The sequence below is a fragment of the Plectropomus leopardus genome, chromosome 5 (genome assembly GCF_026936395.1).
Source record: "Plectropomus leopardus strain MGB_pleo_1.0 chromosome 5, ASM2693639v1, whole genome shotgun sequence".
Classification (NCBI taxonomy): domain Eukaryota; kingdom Metazoa; phylum Chordata; class Actinopteri; order Perciformes; family Serranidae; genus Plectropomus; species Plectropomus leopardus.
The window spans coordinates 13747923-13767751 of NC_142180.1; the positions used below are offsets into that span (position 1 = coordinate 13747923).

General features: G+C 38.5%; 2 protein-coding genes across 4 annotated transcripts in view; one reads left to right on the forward strand and one right to left on the reverse strand.

The window, feature by feature from the left end:
• Nucleotides 1-2368: 2368 nt before the first annotated feature.
• Nucleotides 2369-5050, forward strand: insl5a (insulin-like 5a). Its single transcript, XM_042512516.2, has 2 exons — nt 2369-2640; nt 4397-5050. Exons 1-2 carry the CDS (start codon nt 2469-2471, stop codon nt 4543-4545), a joined length of 321 nt encoding a protein of 106 aa, XP_042368450.2. The 5' UTR covers nt 2369-2468; the 3' UTR covers nt 4546-5050.
• A 357-nt stretch (nt 5051-5407) lies between these two features.
• sgip1a (SH3GL interacting endocytic adaptor 1a) overlaps nt 5408-19829 on the reverse strand; it is a 79990-nt gene continuing 65568 nt past the window's right edge. For 2 of the 3 annotated variants that reach the window (XM_088077548.1, XM_088077549.1), the window contains 10 exons: nt 19542-19695; nt 18376-18435; nt 15471-15530; nt 14414-14525; nt 13098-13253; nt 11803-11938; nt 11513-11715; nt 11200-11264; nt 9422-9586; nt 5408-8914 (listed from right to left, as the gene is read on the reverse strand). In XM_088077548.1, coding sequence (XP_087933674.1) covers nt 8892-8914; nt 9422-9586; nt 11200-11264; nt 11513-11715; nt 11803-11938; nt 13098-13253; nt 14414-14525; nt 15471-15530; nt 18376-18435; nt 19542-19695 — 1134 coding nt within the window. In that variant the 3' untranslated portion in view covers nt 5408-8891. The remainder of the gene's footprint in view (nt 8915-9421; nt 9587-11199; nt 11265-11512; nt 11716-11802; nt 11939-13097; nt 13254-14413; nt 14526-15470; nt 15531-18375; nt 18436-19541; nt 19696-19829) is intronic. The other variant, XM_042514768.2, reaches the window with a different exon arrangement.

A 19829-nucleotide genomic window follows, 5' to 3' on the forward strand; every position in this document is an offset into this window, starting at 1 on the left:
TCATTAAATTTTGCAATGAAAACAATATCAACAACATATCATAGAATTGTGTTTCAGCGTTCCTGAAAAAATAAAGTTATCATCAGCACAAAACACTAGTGCTTCATAAAACATTTTTAAAAAGACATTGGTTGGATTTTCTTTATGGTTTTGCCAAGATAACAAAAAAATAGAAGTCAGAGCACATCCAACAGCATTGTCAGGCTAAATTAATAAAACTGTGTCTGCTGATACTGCATGATAACAACAACAAAAATTAGATCATGAACATGTCTGACAAAACAATTCCAACTCAAGGCCCAATTTTTGCAGAGCTTTTTAACATATCACACAGTGTCAGATGTCATGGATTTTTTTATGCGTTAAGGGTTAGCGTGTAAGATTTAGGGGGCTGGCATCTAGCGGTGTAGATTGCAACCAGCTGAATTTTTTCCTGCTTAGAATTCCTTCAGTGTTCATTGTGCAGGAGATTTTTTACCAGGAGCTGAATTACCCACAGAGGTCTCCCTCTATAACAAACTGACCAGGTGATAAAACTGGTAAAAACACTAAATAAGGCAATTTCACATTAAAAAAAACAGCAAAAAACAGAAATGTGTTCTTTCGATGCTCTTGGCGGACCAACTACCTGTGTAGATATAAACGGCTCATTCCAAGGAAACAAAAACACGATTCTTATTTGAACTAAAGAAAAAACAACACATACTATATTATATTCCATTTCTGCCAAAATATCTGGCCTAAAAATGTTACACACTGAAACCTTTTATCTTATGTTCATCTTGTATGTCTATGGTGGCTGTGCATGCAGTGATAAAGTTACATGATGCTAACGACTCAGTGCCATCTTGTTGACAGAGCTTTCTCCAATCTGTCCGACTTATAATGTCACCAACATGAAACAACACCAAGTCACTGAATAAACAGACTATTGTAAAAAAGGTGTTCAGGAACTTAAATACTATGATTATTTTTTGTGGAAGGAGTCAGTAAATTATTGCTGGTGGAGATAAAACAGCAAAAATGGTGCAGAATATCTTGAGAAAGTAAAATGTTCTTATGTTGATGTTGAAACGCCTGACACAAGCATTTAACCTCTGAAACCCGAGCAAATTGGTTTGATTTATTTTGAAAGCATGAAAAGAGATGTCCCAAAAATTGCAAGAATTAGGTTAAGCTGGCCAGAAAAAAACCTGAAAATTAGTACAAATAAATAAATAAAAAGAGAGAGATAAAAAATATTTAAAAAATGATTATTAAATTATAATTCATTATTTAAAGTTTAAAACGTTTACATTTTGGCACTTTCTTTCAAGCCATTTCTCTTTTTTTAATTTTCTTTTATTTATTTACTTATTTTAACATTTTTCTTTTCTTTTGTGCGTGTTAATTTTCAGGCATTTTTTAAAATTAATTTTTACTAATCATTTGCCTGTTGTGGGTAATTTCTTGTAAAATTGTTCAATGCCTTACATGATTTTTATTTGATATTAAGCCAATTTGCTCAGGTTTTAAGTAGTTGAAAATAGAAAACAGCAAACTAAAACAAAAGAAAAGAAATTACCATGTTAGATGTTATTTTATCAGCAAAGTCTTGTTAGTTCTTAGAGACGTTTGGTTAAGCTCTATTCATCAGCTAAACTTCAATCAGGTCATTCTTTTTTAATTAGAAATCAGTAAAAAAAATCAGCAAAAATAAAAAGCATCTAACGAATAGACAGTTATTTTTTAGTAAATGTGGTCGTTTCTATTTTAATATCTTTGTTTTCTGCTGCCATGGGGATGACCACACAGCACATCCAAATAAACATAATATAATTTTATCGACATCCTAAGTGGGACCTCCAGTGTTTATGATGGAACTGAGATGTCACTGAGTATCACATCGCACCATCAGCAGCACTGTAATGACCTGCATGATGGGATTGTCAACATTGACTTTTTCCCACTTGCACGGCCCAAACTGCTCATAAAGACAAACGCAACAAGGCCATCAGAGTGCTGTAAACACATGAAACATCTGTTTGGGAATCACTTTGCATCACTTAATTAGCCATGCGGTGTAGTGAAGGTCAGTGCAATCACAGCCTTAAATCACATAATCACAGAGGAGGCTGCACTCGTTTAATGTGATTCTCAGGTGGAGGCTGTAAAAGGTTGATGGAGGTCACTCTCTCTTAGAGATGACCGGAAACATAAAATGATTTGACTGTCATGACAGAGTGAAGACCGTGTGTGTGTCTGTGTGTGTGTGGTCAAGTTTGTGTGTGATTGGGATGGGCTAAAGGGAGGAAGTGAAGAGATACTCAGCATTGATGAACTGAAAAGTGGATGGTATATAACACAGAGAGATGCAAGCACTGGATCAGGAAAGAGGACAGGACAGACAAGGTAACCAGGAGAAAACAGGACAGAGCAGCTGAGGTAGTTTCAGGAACAAAGAGAGAAACCTCCGTCAGGTATCCAGCATGCGAGCTCTGGGGGTTCTGCCTCTGCTGTTGTGTGCAGTGGTGTGTGTGGTCCAGGTGAGAGCGGAGGTGAAGGCAGTGAAGCTGTGCGGTCGTGAGTTCCTGAGGGCTGTCGTTTACACCTGCGGAGGCTCCCGTTGGAGAAGATTCCTTAGTGAGTCAGACATGGATGGTGAGACAACTTCTTTTATTCTTAAAAAAGACACAGACATAGTGGTCAGTGGTTATTTTCAGTTACTTTTTTTTCTTCATTCAGGATAAACCTTATTATAAAACAAGTGTATAATGCAAAATAGCATAAAAATGATTTTTCTTTAAGTGTGTGGATGTAGCCTTTAAGGATATGTTCAAAATTTCTCAAGACTGTCCTACAACAATACACAAAATTCAATATAACCATTACAGCACATTCTATTGGCTGTTGAGTGGTCTGTTTTTAATGTTATGGGGGATAAAATCCTGCAGTTAATATGAGGCTTCAGCTGTCAAATCTATATATTCCAAAAAGTTATACTTTTTAGTATGAAATTCCTCTTTTTTATTACTTTTCTTCCAGTGCAGCTCCACAGGGAAACGGGAATTTCACACCAAAAAGTCCAAACTTTTATAGATATCCACTTGAATAAACTACCTTAAACTGCTGAAGCCTCATATTAACTTGAGAAAAACACACTGGGATACATTTCAGAACAAATTGCAGATTGTGGATTTTGCCCATTACTTATAATGAAATCGCATGATCTCTTTATATTAATAGTAATAACTTAATTTTGATAGCACTTATCTAAACAAAGTTACAAAGTGCTTCACAAAGTGCATATGAATTAAACAAAGAAATATACTGTTAAAATAAATAAAACAATGTAAGAGCTAAGATAAAAATCTGCACACAGCAAAAGGACATAAAACACAACATTTTTCACACTAGATATGTATAAGTAAGTCATTAAAATAAAAAGCTTTCCCACAAAAATATGTTTTAAGCAATGTAGTAAAGCAACAAGATCAGTATGAATAGGAGCTCAGTGCTTATGTGGACACCTAATTTTCTTCCTCTCACAAAACATTTCTTAATCTCAATGAGACTTCCTGAATGAAAACCTCTTAACAGTTTCCATTTAGGTGGCTATAGGGTTGTTAAAATGAACTACTGTACAGCAGTCAGGTAAAGACACAGAGAAAGTGTGGTGTCCTTGCTTAGATTGCAGACATTTTATATGAATGAATACTGCAGTTTGCATGGTTTTATTTATGCATTTCTTTTTAAGCTTTCTGTAAAAGATTCTTTAAGATCTCAACCTTTTTTCAATCTCTCGGGCATCAAAATTTAAACCCACTTCACTACTGAGTTCTTTATTAAATTACACCTAAGATACAACCTTGCAGACTGAAACTTAAAAGTTATCAAACTAAACAGGATTCCTGTATCTGAAAGTGACCTGCAGCTTTCCACTACTGTGATTCAGTGTACATTTTACGCTATTAATCCAGCGGCTGCAGTGCAGTGGGTGTGCAGGCAGACAGGTGCCCGTGTGCAGAGACACTGTCTGCTGTTTTACATGATATGTAGGGTTGAGGATCCTACAGATCATGATTAAATGCTGCAGCGGTCTGTTCCCCTGGCAGCAGCCCCCCTCCCATCTGACTGTCACACACAAACAAACCCAGTTAGCCTATCAGTCGAGCTGATTAGAAAGAGTAAAGTGACACTATAGAAGACAAATAGCTCAGAGTTAATCTGAGCAGTCATTTAGAGTTTCCTTATTTAATGGGAACATAGACCTCAATTACACAAGACTGATCTGAAATCAGTCAGCCATTCATTATTCTGTTGGAAACAACTGTGACAAAATTACTTGGAAACTAACATATGTAAAAGAGTGTGTGAATCTGGTTATTGAGCATTTTTTTGTGTTTTGTTGTTCCAGGTTTGCCCACAGGGGAGCAGACCAGTTTGGAGAGCCTGAGCAGCAGCAACCCCGGCTCTGAGTTGACCAAACGGGATATTAATAACATACTGACCACCGTGTGCTGCCAGGTGGGCTGCAGGAAGAGCGACCTCACCTTCCTCTGCTGAGACTGGATCCTTTCTCTAATCTTTCTCCAAAAGGACTCTGCTCTCTCCCATCTTGCCTTAGTAGAAACCAAATCTGAATCAAAAGATACTTAAAAACAATATGATCAATATTTTATGTACAATAATGCTTCACAATTTTCCTCATTGCTTTTGATATTTTTTGTGAGTTATTACTTTAACTGGTTGCAGATGTGAGTGTGGACCACGTCTGTGAACATGTTTCTGAACCCGAGCTGGAAATATGTGAAACCTTAAAAACATATATCAACCTATAAGAATTAGGAAACTAAATGCACTCAGGGACTATATCACTTCCCACTCAGAGAGGACAGATATCCCGGCCCTGATTCTGTCCTGTATGTAGCCAGAATCCACAGGTTTGCAGATTTGCAAAATTTCCCTCTCTGCTTTGATGAATTTATAGGAAATTTGAGCTGTATTCTATCGTGATACTGTACTGTATTCTTGCTGTTTTTGTCAAATAAATGTTCTTGCATAGGGCTTACATTCTGTGAGGTGTGACATCTTTTTAAAATTGCAGTCCTGAACAAAAGATACACAACAATACATAAGAAAAGCCAGAGTCAATAAGATCACCAAGACATCAGTATGTGATAAAAAAAGGTCACAAAATAGCACGCTGGTGGCCTCTATACCAACCTCGAACGTGCCCAGTTGTGTCCACCTCTGTTTCTCCCCTCATTTCCTATCAACTCTTGACTGTCAAATATCCAACAAAAGGCAAAAATGGACTCAAAAAAAAAATCTAAGACAAGATTCCACAGCCATGCTCTCTCCCCTGAAAGACTGCATTTAGGCACAGTCGTGAGACGGACAAATTAAAACAAATAAAACACAAACATCCAGTTATAATTTTTATTGGTTTTGGAAAGAAGCAAACTAAGTTTCTCAGTTCATCTTAGCGTTGTTATGTACTGTACAAACAGCTTGCACATGTGTTTGAGGTTAATGGTACAGAACCAAAAAGCATTCTGGCTTATAGCACACATAAACACACTCCCTGCTCTCCTCTCAACATTAATACAGGTAACTGACACTCAGCACAACACGTCATTTCAGTACTATCATTGTAGATGCCCCACCTTTTACTGCATGCTCGGCATGCAATAATGAATTACTGCAGGACAAATTCCGCACAGAGATGAAAATCTGGAAAAGTATTGTTTAGTTTTTTAACTGGATGATGCAACTAACAGACTGATGGAGAATTTTGTACTGTAAAGTGACTTTCAAGCTGAAAGATGTGTATGCTGTAGTATAGTGGTAATTTAAAACAGATGCAAGATGGGGGATGTGTGTGGTGGGCCTCTGTAGATAATGCTGCAGTGACTGTTGCACTGATGGCTTCAGCCAGAAGGTTACAGCTTTCTGTCAGGCATGTTGTCCAACTAGATGAAGACATGACTGAAAGAAAATGTTACCAAACTAATGCGGGAGCTAAATGGCACCAATCATTATCACCTCGCAGTGATAAATTAAATGCAACCCAAGAGTAATCCACATCAAATCTCCACAGGAATAAATCTGGTTAAAAATTTTATTTTAACTGCACAGCTCAAATCTGTTAATTTTATTAGCCCAAATAACTTTGCATGTTTAAAACTATGCCCCATTAAAAGTACTCCATCTTTCAATAAGAGTATTGATGTGTTGCTAATAGTCCTCTTGTTCTTTTTATTATGATTGGTTGCATTTAGCAGAAAGCCAACACACAGTACAGTACGGAGATCATCAGCTACGCTTCACACACACTTTTTGTTCTTCATGTAGAGTGTCAGAGCATTCAGGAAGTTCAACATCATCAGCACAGTGTTTATTACACATTAAACAATATAATATTTTTTCATTTTTATCCGTTTTAAAAATATTCAGCTTATTCTCCTTAACAGAGGACTAACTGTCCGGGGTACACACACATAAAATACAAAAAAAAAGAGAAGCATTTTGGTCAACTTAACCTCGCTCCACAACCTCATTCAACTCATGTCATCTCACAGAGACCATTACGATTATGCAAAATAAAGCCATGGATTCAAGCGCCGGTTGGATGATCAGGGGTGTGCTCATGATATAATCAGGGAGGTTAGGTACCACTGTGGTGAAACAGGTCAGAAAACAGGTCAGACGTGGTTCAAGATGAATAAATAGCTGAATAGGTAGATGCAGGAACTGAGAATGCTGTATTAACACAAGAATGCTTTTGGATGAGGTTTGAATGTAAAAAAAATGGTCCCAGTAAACAAATCCTGTTCCAGTGGTGGAACCATAGTCACCAAAAGTCATCACTGTGGTTGAGGAAAAGTGATTGCTTTTGTTGTCATTGTCTTGACCTTATAAAAATGAAAAGCTTAACAATTTGGGAAATACACAGACTCGCTTTCTTGCCGAGAATGTTGAATTTAAATGGAGCCACAAGACAGTTAGCTTAGCTTAACATAAAAGACTGGACACAGGGGGAAACAGTTAGCCTAGCTCTGTCCAACAAGACTGAGAGACTACAGTCACACTAACACTCTGACAATGCTACTGTGCTAACATTTAGCAGGTATAGTATTTACCATGCTCGCTCACATGTATGCTCACCATCTCAGTTAAGCGTGTTAGCATGCTAACATTTGCAAACTAGCAAAAGTAAGCTGAAGCTGACTGAAATGCCTTTAGGTTTGCAGGTGATCGTGATCCAAAATATTGGACATGTAATGATGGCGGTGCTACAGGAAAAGTTAAGGAATCTCCAAAGTCAAAGTTCAAACATTTTATATCTTGTTAATCCGCCATTAAACAAAGCTAGCTGCTTCCAGTCTTTATGCTAAGCTGCTAACTGTCAAAAAAAGGATATTTCCCAAATGTCAAACTAACTCTTTGTGTGGACCTTGCCCATGGTATAGCTAACTCTACATTAACACTGCTTTCACAAAGCATAACACAGCATCCAGGAAGATATTTTATCTTTTTTCTTTAAATTACCCCCCCTCACCCATATATAGCTCAATTCTTCTGTTGCACTCAAGTTAAAAAATTATATCTGAAATAAATTCAAAAATTATACCTTATACTGTACACAGGTTACCCAACTACACAGATAACAAAAAAGAGAGTCAAATATTTATACCTTTAAGGGTTCTGAGTTGTGTGATACCATTCAAATTCTATAACAGAATCACGTTTCATACAACAAAATCGTCTTCATCAATAAATAAAAATAGAATGCTGTCAGGTACTCTGAAGTCTATCACTGCTGTCCTGGGAACAACAGAAAGGCTATCTGACAATACGAGGAAAACACCAAACGCCCTTTAAGATATATATTATTGATTTAAAATGACACTTTGTACACTTCTTTTGTTCTGACGGGAAAACAGATTTTTCTTATTTTGCAACCAGTAAATTGATTTATCATTGCAGCTGCCTAACTACCTAAAAACCTCTCCACGCCTGTATATTCCAGAGAAACAAAATTAACAGTATGATTGACTGATCAGTGCATTTATATCAAAAAAGGATGTGATCCAAAGTCATATGACCCTGTAGTACCAGTAGGTAATGCATGAAAATCTAGTTGCTTTTTTGTAGTTATTGATCCTGTGTTTCAAGCACCAACAAGAAACATCTCTCTGCTTGTGACAACATGTGTCAAAATGCATCAGTAAATGCATTTACTTGCTGACAAAAGACACGCAAATGGCCGCCGTCAGTGCAAGACTGTGAGGACAGCTGTCTCAGGCATTGAGCTCAGACTCTGACAGAAGGAATATTAACGGAGCTGATTTTTTAAAATCTGATAATAGTGCTTCAGCTTAAACTAGTCTAACTTTCGGAAGTTAGACTTTTTGTCAGAGGTTGAGGTTTGTGTCTGCCTGCAAGGATCTTATTCATGTGTGTTTTTACAGCCAAATCTTCCTGTACTCTAGACAACAAACAGCTTGTCAGCCAGAGTTCAAATCTGGCCGAAAAGCTTTCTGTCTATGTTGTCTGTCAGGCAGCTGCAGTGAAACTTTAAAACAACACCACCACACATTGACCGGAGGAGGATGGAGACAGAGGCACAGACTTCGAAAGGAGGGAGAACCCAGGTGTCTAACTGCAGCAATACAGATGTTATGAAATGAATACAAATACGATAATTACATGACCTAAAACAGTTTCCACGATGCTATATGCAAGTTATACAATACTGCTGGGTAGGCTGCGGACCTGTCGTGTGGGTTCAGAAAAGGTCAACGGAAAGTCTGTCGTCTGGTGTCGGTTTGTCCTCTGTCCTCGGTATCAACCTCAGTCCAACTGCCATCGTTTTGTTACAACAGTGCTGTTCTCAGTAGCATGGGTTAGTTGTCGGCCAGGTATTTTCCTGAAATGCATTGACAAGTTTTACGATGCAGTTGTTTATGGGTCTTTTTTAGATTTACTGTTAAAATATATCTATGAAAGGAAATATTTTTTGCAATTTATTTTGCAATTCTAGATAATTTTAACTAATAATTTAAAAAAAAAAAAACAAAAAAAAACTACAGTTTTCTACTTCAATAATAAATCAGCAACATAATAGAGAATAATGCAGATTTTTTCATGTAAATAAATACAAATAACGACATTTTTAAATAGAAAAATGCTTTCAATTGTGCAGTTGGTGAAAAATGACATTTAATGATGAAGATCGTTCATTCTTCAAATCAAGTCAAAGAGTGACTTTACTTGCATATCCGAAAATCAAACAATCTAAAACATCAGTATGAAAATCAAACAATCTAAAATATCAGTGTACATTTAGAATCAACAAAATGACTTGGCACAGTGATTGACACTGGTGACTGTGAAAATGTTTGGTTTCAACATGTTACTAAAATTTTAAACTGACCTGCGGCAAACCTCTTCTTGATGAGAGAGAAGCGGTATCCTGGCCCAGCCAATTCAATGTCACAGCCCGACAGGGTGCTGCCCTCACTGGTGAACTGCACGGCCAGCGGAGCTGGTTTACTGGGACCTTCTGTGAGCTGAAAGCGTGCTAACAACGATCCCACACCTGACAGAAGAGAGTGAAATTAGAAAGACATCTGTTAGCCTGGAGGAATTATTTAAGGGTGGAGAAAAACAGATTTTATAGAAAGTGACTTGCACACGGGAATCAGGTTTGAGTGTAAACAGCTTTGGAAACATTCAATATGTTGGTTCTTTAATTCAGTCATTTATTGACCGTAACTGCTCATGCTCTTTAAGGGTCACAGAGGGCTGAAGCCTATCCCAGCTGTCACTGGGCAAGAGAAGAGGCTGCATACACCCTGAATAGGTCACCAGACTATCGCAGACATACATGCATTCATGCTCACATTCACAAAATTGAAGTCATCAGTTAGTGAAAACCCATGGGGAGAACATGCAAACTCCACACACAAAATCCACTTAAGGGTGGAACCTCACCCTAACCCGGGTTCAAACCTACGACCCTCTAGCTGTGAGGCGACAGTGTTAACCACTAAACCTGATAAAACAGAGTGAAAGATGCAGCTAGCAGCTCTAGATGACGACAAATGTTGCTATATTTAACTTTTCATTGTGGGAACAGGCTTTTGTATTGAAGTCTGTTCAATGCTGGATACAGATTTCAAGAAAGCAGTAAATGAGACTGTAAAGAAAGTTACAACTCATATGAGAGATACAGATATACAGTATTACATTTAAAAGTCATCTATGTTTAAAAGAAGCTGGGCTAAACGGATCATGTTTGAGCCTGGTCATGTTTTCTATCTTATGTATAAAAACATAATTTAGTTTTTGGTCCTCCTGGAGAACAGAAGAACCCTGGAGGCTTTCTGCATTGTAATATATGAAACATATGAAAACACAACAGACAATTTAAATTACATCAGATAATGTCAGATTGCACAAACCACACAAATATTCCTCTGTAGCGGTTACACCAGATACTGATTTTTTTTTTTTTTATCAATAGCAAGTTACACAAACACTCAACATACATACAGTCACAGTGCATGGGAAGCCATGCTAAAAAACATGACATAAAACGGCAAATTAGGTTTTCTGAAGTAATTGTAACACCATTTGTAGACAGGAGGGGGCACTGTTTAGCTCAGACAGAGCTGATAACCACCCATCTCCTGCTGAAGGGCATCATGTGCTACACTCTTTCTGTATGTTTATTTTTATGTTCAGCTAAATCTATGGCTCTTGGTGCAGGTTCTAGTTTGGTGTGTTGTTTCGATGCTATTACTACCTCCAATGCCAGCTTAAGAGTGAGACGAGACAGTGTAAAAGGGTTTTTTGTCTCTTTCTACCTTATTGCCTTTATCTATGGTATCTTATTTTGTACATAAACCTCTTACCATAGTAATGAATGATTCTGGACAAACAGGGCTAACTCTGACATCTGACTCAGTTTCATTCGGGCTAATACAGTATGAGATGCAGAGGGTGACTCACAAAGACAAATTTCAAAGCTGCTATGATCACATTGTTTTAACACTAGGGTTAAAACAATGTGATCATAGCAGCATCATTTTTATAATATAACACTAAAAGCAGGACTCATCACAAGTGCATTTTTCAAAGGATATAAATATAACTAATATATATTGATATGTATGAATATAAATGAACTTTTTTTCTCTGCGTACATACCTCCATTTTCAGATTTTTGTGAGATATCAGGAATCTTCCAAAGGATTCTCTGATGCTCCGCATTCCTGTTAAGATTACAGGAGGACGGAAAAACACATTTATGAAGCTTCTAATAAGACCAATTAAAATCAAAGTCCAACCATCTTAAAGTAAAAACTTTTTAGAAACTACATACAAATATAAGGCGACTCAGTCAAGGGATTCCTTACCTGGCAATATTATTTATTTAATTCTTAATAGATATAATAATGTACTGCATACTGCCTAGTGATATAAATAAAAACTTAACACTATAACAAAGTTGAGACTGTACCATGCAGCAGGAGGTAAGACAGCCTGTAGTTTTGAAACCCCTCCATCGACAGGGACGAGGAACTGGACGTTGTTAAGGGCCATGGGTGTCGTCATGGCCTCCCCGTTATATTTGTAGTCTATCCTCAGGTCAGTGCTGGTGGGCTCACATCGCCAGCTCACTGCCAGATTCAGAGGAATCGACTGGAGACCCTCCGCCGATACCTGCACACAGACGCACGTTTGATGACATGTTTGTCACAGTTGCTATGTATCTTTTAGTTTAGTGATGTCAATTTATAAAAAGCTCACCTGATATTTGAGCATGTCCACATTATAGTATGTTGCCTGTGGCTTCTGCTCTGCCACCTTCTTTAAATGGGATATCAGGTTTGGCATGTTCACCCAGAAGTCCTTGGCATCGGCCTTGGCTTGCGTGGTGGTGTCGCTGGTGAGAGAAGCAAGTAGAATTAAAATACATTTTTTATTTGGTGATTTCTATAGGAATTTGCTGATTTTTATTGTGTAAACTTAGAGTGCTGCACTTTGTTTTAAATTTATGTTTAAAAGTAAAATAAAAAAATTATTTGGCATTAATGACTTAGCAACATTGAGTTTGATAGGTTGAGGATAACAGGCTTTGGTCAGCATTTCAATTTTAACAATGAGCCACTAGAGGTCGTACTTTACATTGATTTTACAACAGCTATGCCAGTTGCAGAAAAAAATTTGGTAGAAGATTTCTTACACAATTTACCATGGATGATTTTAAAAGGATAATGTTCTGTGCATTTAATGTAGTACAGATTATTAACATCTAAATGAAGTTTTACAGGTAATTACTGTTTATTTTACAACATATGCAACATGACTTGAAACATCTTAATCAAGGACAATAAACAAACAAACAAAGCTGACCTCTGATAGGATGACCTCATAATGATTCAGTGCGTAGTCAGCAGTAGTGTCAGAAATGATCTCACTGAAGTTTACTCATACTCACTGGGCACTACTTAACTTAACTGTGGGATCCACATGGGATACTGAATGTGTTACCCCCAAATCATGTTAATATACTGATGTGTCAATTGATATTTTAGATATTTAATTTATAAAATACAGAGTTTTCCTGAAATATGCTGTATGAATCAAATTTGCTCTGCCACATAGCATACTGTTAGTGTGATAAGTAGGATTTGTTGCATGGAGTATTATTGTTATTACTGTGATTATTATGAAACACATGACGAACTGGAAACAAATCTAGTCGATAAGAGTCTGATTTACTGTTTTTTACAGTGGCATCTTTTATATATGACACATGCTTTTTAAACTATTATCTTGCATGCTCTTTACACTAAATTAATTTTATTAATACAAATTATGATGCACAGTGAGTATTTGTTTTGGTTTTCATGTAATCTGGTTAAACCAAAAACACTGCTAAAATAAATAGGGGGAATTTCCAAGCAGTAAGACTTGATCTACACATGGGAGGAGTATCCAGTAAGAGGATCTTTTCCCGTCTTCACTGACTCCAGTGAATAAAACTGCATTTATTATTTGTTTCTGGGAGTGAGATGATGAGTTCACAGCGGTGTCATTACCAGCAGAGGAGCTGGGGGTTAGGCAGCACATGCTCCAGTCGGCTGTAGTTGGTTATGCTGAAGGTTAGCACGGCGGGGGACGGGTTATTGGCAAAGTGCCGCGTGATTCCCGCTGGAAACGACAAAACCATCTCACCTATGATCTTCACAACACACCTGAGAGGAAGAAGAAGGCAAGGAGTGGGTTAGAGAGAGAGTAAATATTCAAAAAAGCCTAACAAAAAACTGAGCATGCTCAGGGAGGTCTGCCTGACATGAGGCGACACTGAAGAGATTAGTCACTGATTATACAGACCATATTCATTATAATAAAGGAACAGGTCACCCAGTGCAACCACACTGGTTTACCATGTGTTTGTTTCAATAGTGGTAACCCTTTAAACCCTCTATTTACAGTAGCATGTATAAGCAGTATGTGAACATATATATTTTAACACAGTATAATGTCTTGTGTGCAGATATAAGGACGTTTTTAAGTTCTTATAAATGTATTAGTCTGCAACTAAATTATAACTTCCCCTGTGAAGCTTCTGTAACTTGTATAAACAGATGTTTGGCAATACAATATTAATGTGTGATTTGTAAACAAAACTTCTTCTTTTCACTCTCTATTGTGACTGAGCAAACTGTTAACGAAGGCTGTGAGCTCCAAAGAAATCTATGGAGCTCCAAAGTGTCCAATATTGAATGAATAAATAATTAGTTACTGAATAAATAATAATAAACACATATAAATTGTGGAAAATACAAAATCAATATTCTAGTATATTATAAACCATGTTAAAGATGCCCCTACATGTTGTGCTCATGTTAATAAAATGATGAGAACAACATTTTAAACACAGGAAGATTTGTTCCTGAGAATAATCATACATATATGATTGCATACGAGAGCAGCCGAGTTGCGTTATAAATCATTTCAAGTGCTTATACACACTTACGGATGCTTAATAGGATATAAAGAAGATATAATCATAGATTATATCATATTATCATGATTATATCATAGATTATTTTAAAGTAGATTTAAAAACTCATTTTAATATATCAATGTGTGTTTACAGCTACAGACTGTGTGTTAACAACTTAATAACTGTTTACTTCTTTAAAAAGTTAAATAGGAAGGTCATAAGGTAAAGTATTTCAGGCTCCAACATTATCCTTTAAGTACTGCTGTATAAACTAAGCAAACTCACTATTTTCACATCCACAACACATGTACAAGCTGTAAAAATTGCGACCTTGATTCGGGAATTGCGCTGTCAAATGTAATGTGAGGATATGTTCTGAACATGTGAAGCTATTTGTTGACCTACTTGCTGGGGTCGGCTCCTTTAAAGAAGGCGTTGACCGTCTCTGTGAACGCAGCGGCCACAGGAAGAGTGTCCTGAGCCCCCATGGTGAGAGGACTTGGCCCTCTGGAGCAGCCTGGAGGCAACACACCCACATAAAAACACGCAATTAATGGTCGGAATAGGGCAAAACACACTCAGCCAATTTCCACAATCTATTAGTGAAATTTGTCACTATTTACTATCCTTTTCTGGATGTTTTAGCCAAAGTTGGGGCTATATTATTGTATTGTAGCAAACAATTATAAAATGCATAACAATCAACAGAGGTCAAATAGATTAATAGATACATGTTCTAACTCCCAAACCAGGACTCTACGCTCTTCCTAACCAACAGTGGGCGGATGAAATGAGTGTGAACACTACTGGCATGGAGTGAAACTTTAAAACAGTTTAAAATGAGAACAAATATTGGTGTTAGTAAGGTGGCATGAAAAACAGCAGGTTATGTGTGAAGAGGAAACCCATTTCTCTCTGCTCTTTGACTGTGAAATTATACAATTAAACACAACCATATCAAATGTCTCCCTCAAATCACTGCATTTTCTCACACTGCTTTTAATTGAATAAGCACAGGTAGACAGGAAAGGAAAGGCAGAGGCAGACATAGAGAGAGAGAGAGATGTGCATGCTTATTCCAAACATGCTGTTAAAGCTGAATTATTCTGACAAGATCAAAGAAGATCAGAGAGCCCGAAGATCAAACCAAAAACCAAACGACCAAAAGGACAAAAGTGACGACAAAGAGATTAGTAGTACACAAAGAACGATGATTCTTCAGGGAATGAAAGGCGGTCAGTGCAGACGAAATCAGAATGTCAGGAAGAGAAGGTAAAGGGAGATATGACAAGACTGCTTATATGAGAGGGGGGCTCAGCCAGGAGTTAGCATGGCGTGGGGTTAGGGTGATGAAGAGGAGAGGGAGGAAGGAAGGGCAGGGCAGGGGAGGGGGGGGCAAAGCTTGCACAAATGAGCCTCGAGGAGAGTGTGTTCGCGCTACCCTGGTGCAGAGAAAACTTACCTTCAAAGGTTAAATAAAACTTCCCTCTGTCAAACCATACAAGGGATGGCTGGTCATTCTCTGTGTGGGGTGGAGGGGAGGAAGGGAGGTGGGATTTGGGAGAAAAGGGACGAGGAGGAGGCAGAGGGATGATAGGGAGGGAAGTGGGTGAGGAGGGGTGAGAGGAGGGGAAGGAGAGAAGGACAGTAGCGTGAGTCTCACATGGCAGGTCTATCACACGGTCACAGTGGGGTGAAACGTGGAGGTGGAGGCCGAGGAGGGGACGGAGAGACACAAGGCGAGACAGAGCATGTGACCACATGGCTGGTGGTTTCATGTGGGTGCTTGCGTGCGTGAGGAAAGGTGGGAGTCAGTTGGAGTGAGGGCCAGGTGTGTGCAGCTGGGTTCTGGCTGTGGAACGATGTGTAATACAGGAGAGAGGAAGTCAAGGCTGCCAGGAGAGACAGCTTGATGGTTGCCAGTTTCAGGGGCAGCAGCCAAGGTTTTCTCTATTGTGCGATAAATAAAACGATAATTTTACACCAGCTGATGCTCTAATTATGGCAATTTAGGTAACACTAAACTGGCACTACTTCCTTCATTAGTGGCAGGATATTCATATTGCGTTTTTGCTATTCTAGGCTCTTCTCTTAGTGTCTTACTGTGCTCACATTTTCCTCCAGGCCTCCAAATTACGAAACAAGTGGAAGCAGATGAAACCCTGCAGGGGGCAGCCATAATACTACGAGAGCAGGGAGGAGAGACTGTGGTGCACAGGGAAGGAGATACTGCGTCCCAATTTCAGGGGCTGGATCCTCCAAGGAACACAGGCTATGAAGGTGAGCATAGTCTATCCTCACAAAAACCAGGTGTACTCTAGTGATCCTGGTCAACTTTTGTTGCAGATCATTTTCATAATAGGTTTTGTTTTTTTTTACTTTTCTTTTTTTTGTGCTAATTTTCATATGATTTTCTTGTAACTTTTTTTGGGCAATGTTTTGGTAACTTGCTCATTGCTTTCTCCACATGTTTTTGACAGAAATCAAACCAGTTTTCCTCAGGTTTCAGTGTGTTAAAGGAAATTAATGCAGTACATCAGTATCACATTAAAACTCTCAAATATTGGCCTAAAACATCCAGTTCTGTTTGAGCTTTACTTCCAAGAGCTGACAATACGCAGGTACCTGTTGTACTCTGACTAGGTACCAGGTTTAGAGTGCACATTAGAAACTTCAATACATGATGGACAACTGGCAAGAAATGTAGTAGGTGGCAAGTGGGAAGACCTGGTGGCCTAGTAGCTGGGATGCATATGACATATCCCATGTTAGACATAACACTAACACTGGTGTCCGGACAAGTTTATTCCCAAGACACTGCCATCACATGGTGGACAACGCAAGCTCCTGAGTATAAGGAACTGTGTTTACATACACCACTATTCCCTGAATAACATAAAAATGCAGCAAAAGCATGGACTCTTCCATGTCAAATGTTTGCCTTTAACTCATGTCAGTGTTTCAGTTTGACACAGAACAAAGCAGGCGTGTTCTGTTCCGTACCATTGTCTCGATGTACGATCCCAGCAGTGAAGGTGTGTTGTTGAGTGAGTGGACTAACAGAGTTGTTGGGTGATGGAACGATGAGAGCAGCGCAAAGAGAACAAAAGGGCAGGTGTTCAGATGAGAAGGGCAGGTTTTGGGGGTTTCTATTTTTCTTTGGCTTGAGAGTGCATGAGTGACAGGTGTGACAGGTGGGCGTCAGGGGTCAAGTGAGGAAGTAGACCGAGCCTTTAGGGGCCAGGTGGAGATTGGTTGAACTTGAGGCTGTGTTGTGCTACTCCAGCGGTACAGAGAGGATGGCATGAATACCAAACAGCTGCTGCCTGTCTAATTCGGCCTAATTCTCATGCCAGACTTCAAACGACTCTGTGCAGCAGCTCTGATCTGACAGCATGTGTGAGAGTGTGTGTTTGAGTGCGTGTGTATGTGAGAGAGAAAGACAGACAATATGGATCTCAAGGGCCCACAGATAAGGAGCTCTTCAGACATGCTCATTGAACACACACAAACACTCAAAAACACTCTTGTGGTGCAGACTGAGAGTAAAGGTATCTGGGAGGGACCGCACTGCACACTGCACGCACAAAATGTGTCGCCAAGAGAGGTGCCACGAGGTTGCCATGGTGACATGGCGAGACAGCACTTGGTGCACAGTCATAAAACAGAGAGAAAAGTCTCATGAGCAGGCAGATGGGCAAAGGGGAAGACACTCAAACTTATCTGTTAAAAAAATGTTATGCAATAGATGCAGCTTTTTTTGTGTGTGTCACAACAGCTTTCATTTTTTCTGGCAGATTTTGTCTGTGCATAACAAGAGAGAAATAAGAGAGTGAGAGAGAGAGTAAGATATGCAGATAGGAGAGCGAGAGAGAGGCTATCTTATTAAATGCTTGGCAAATGTGTGGAAAGGTATGAGTCGGCAAAAGAGAAACAATGAAGAAAAATGGCGTTTTTTTTTTTAAACTTAAAAATGCTGCTACGTTTGAAAAGAACAAAATGAACTATGATATGTCCCTAAATCTGTGAGCAGAACCTGAAGTCCACTAGTCAAATATGTAGGTATTAGGATAATGACACATAGATGGTCTTTATATGTATCTCATAATTTGAGATGTATTTAATGTGAAAACAGGCTTTCTGAAACTGAGCCAGAATGTGGGCAAAAAAGTGTCTTGCTGTCCTAATACCTAAACACTTTGACTGACATTCACTAAAAAAACACAAAAACACTCAGAGATGGACCTTTACCCTTCTTTGTCAAGTGCACTCTGGGTAAAGAGCATCAAACAGATGGAAAACTGACACAGAAACACTCCCCCAAACCCGACCCCCCTTTCCTCTCTTTGAGGGGATCTTTACTATACCTGCAAACGAATCAAAGTGTCTCTCAAAGGTGGGCAGTTTGTCTACATAAGCATCGTCTTCTGACAAGGACAAATAAAGAGACGAACAAACGGCAATACATAACAAAACAAAAACAGAAAGCAAATCAAACCAAGGAAAAAATGATTAAAAATGAAAATCAGAAAAAACACTGTCATGCACACAAAAAATAAACTGTAAAAAATGAAAACGACAAAATTACACAGCACTGAAACTGAAGTGACTGCTGTTCATAATAAAAACTATCTCAGTAACCTTTACTGTGAAGTGCATCAGCGTTATGGTCCACCAACAAAACACTTCTGAATTAATAATGTACATTTAGGGCCATAACAAATACTTCAGTGAAATCTCCAGACAGAAATAATATTTTTTCATGTCACAGCCTAAAAGTACTAAAGCAGTCTACTTATTGTTTGTCCCTGCAATCTGTTCTAAAAAAAAACAACCACCAACCAGGGACTATATTCTGTTTTTATGTAACTGCTGCTGCCTCCAGATTGTGTATTTCTTAAAACTATTATGACTCAGCCATGTTACTGAGATTTGCTATTATTCACTCCCAACTGTGCACTGCAAGGTCCTTCAACAGTGACTCTAAAGTTAAATCAAGGAGTATAAACTGTTGTTGGGCCATCAATTTATTATAGGTGTATCTGTGGAGAATGACTGTGCTTTAAAATAAACATCCTGCTTCACAGAGCAGTCATTCTGCATGTGTGTAAATACAAATTGTCTGTGTGTAAACCTAGCAATGAAGATACTAATATCATGTTTTTCATTTGTTTCAATCTATCTCTAGATAGTAACAGCTGACAACCTGCATGGCTCTTAATAATGTGTGGTAATTAGATGTTACAACATGAATTGGCACTGTATTACTGATATTCATAATTTAGTGGATCATCATTGGCAGGAAACTGCCACCATTTCCAGAAAAAAACACATTTAAAAATGAATAAATAAATACAAAACAGAATGACTCATTCCACAAAAACTCTGAGCACAAGGAAAGACGGGGCCAGCGCATAAAATCAATAATGAACTTTTAATATTCGACATGAAAAGTTAAATTCAGCTGGTGCCTGTGAGCACCGTCGTCTGACAACAGGCTGCACAGCTCAGTGATGGTTGAGGGAGCACACACCTGATACGGACACGGAGAGCTCTTTGCCAACAGTGGGGGTCGTGGCGGCACTCAGGGAGTTGGTGGAGGAGATGGAGGATGTGCTCTCGGCCCGCGCCAATGGGGCAATAGGAGGAGGGCTGGCGGAGTGGACTGGTGGGCTAAATGGACGACTCTGACAAGATTGAAAGACAGTATGAGTAAGACAGATTAGAGTAAAAGCAATGAGAAAGACATTTTTAGGTTCAAGGTTTTTGCATCTTATACCATTGCTTATTATGGTTACATTTAGGCATCGAAAGTTATCAT

Bases quoted from the DNA above. Each gene is read 5' to 3' on its own strand.
- insl5a (XM_042512516.2), top strand. From the start codon at position 2,469: ATGCGAGCTCTGGGGGTTCTGCCTCTGCTGTTGTGTGCAGTGGTGTGT. The intron at 2,641-4,396 runs GTGAGACAACTT...TTGTTGTTCCAG, and splicing joins TAGTGAGTCAGACATGGATG to GTTTGCCCACAGGGGAGCAG.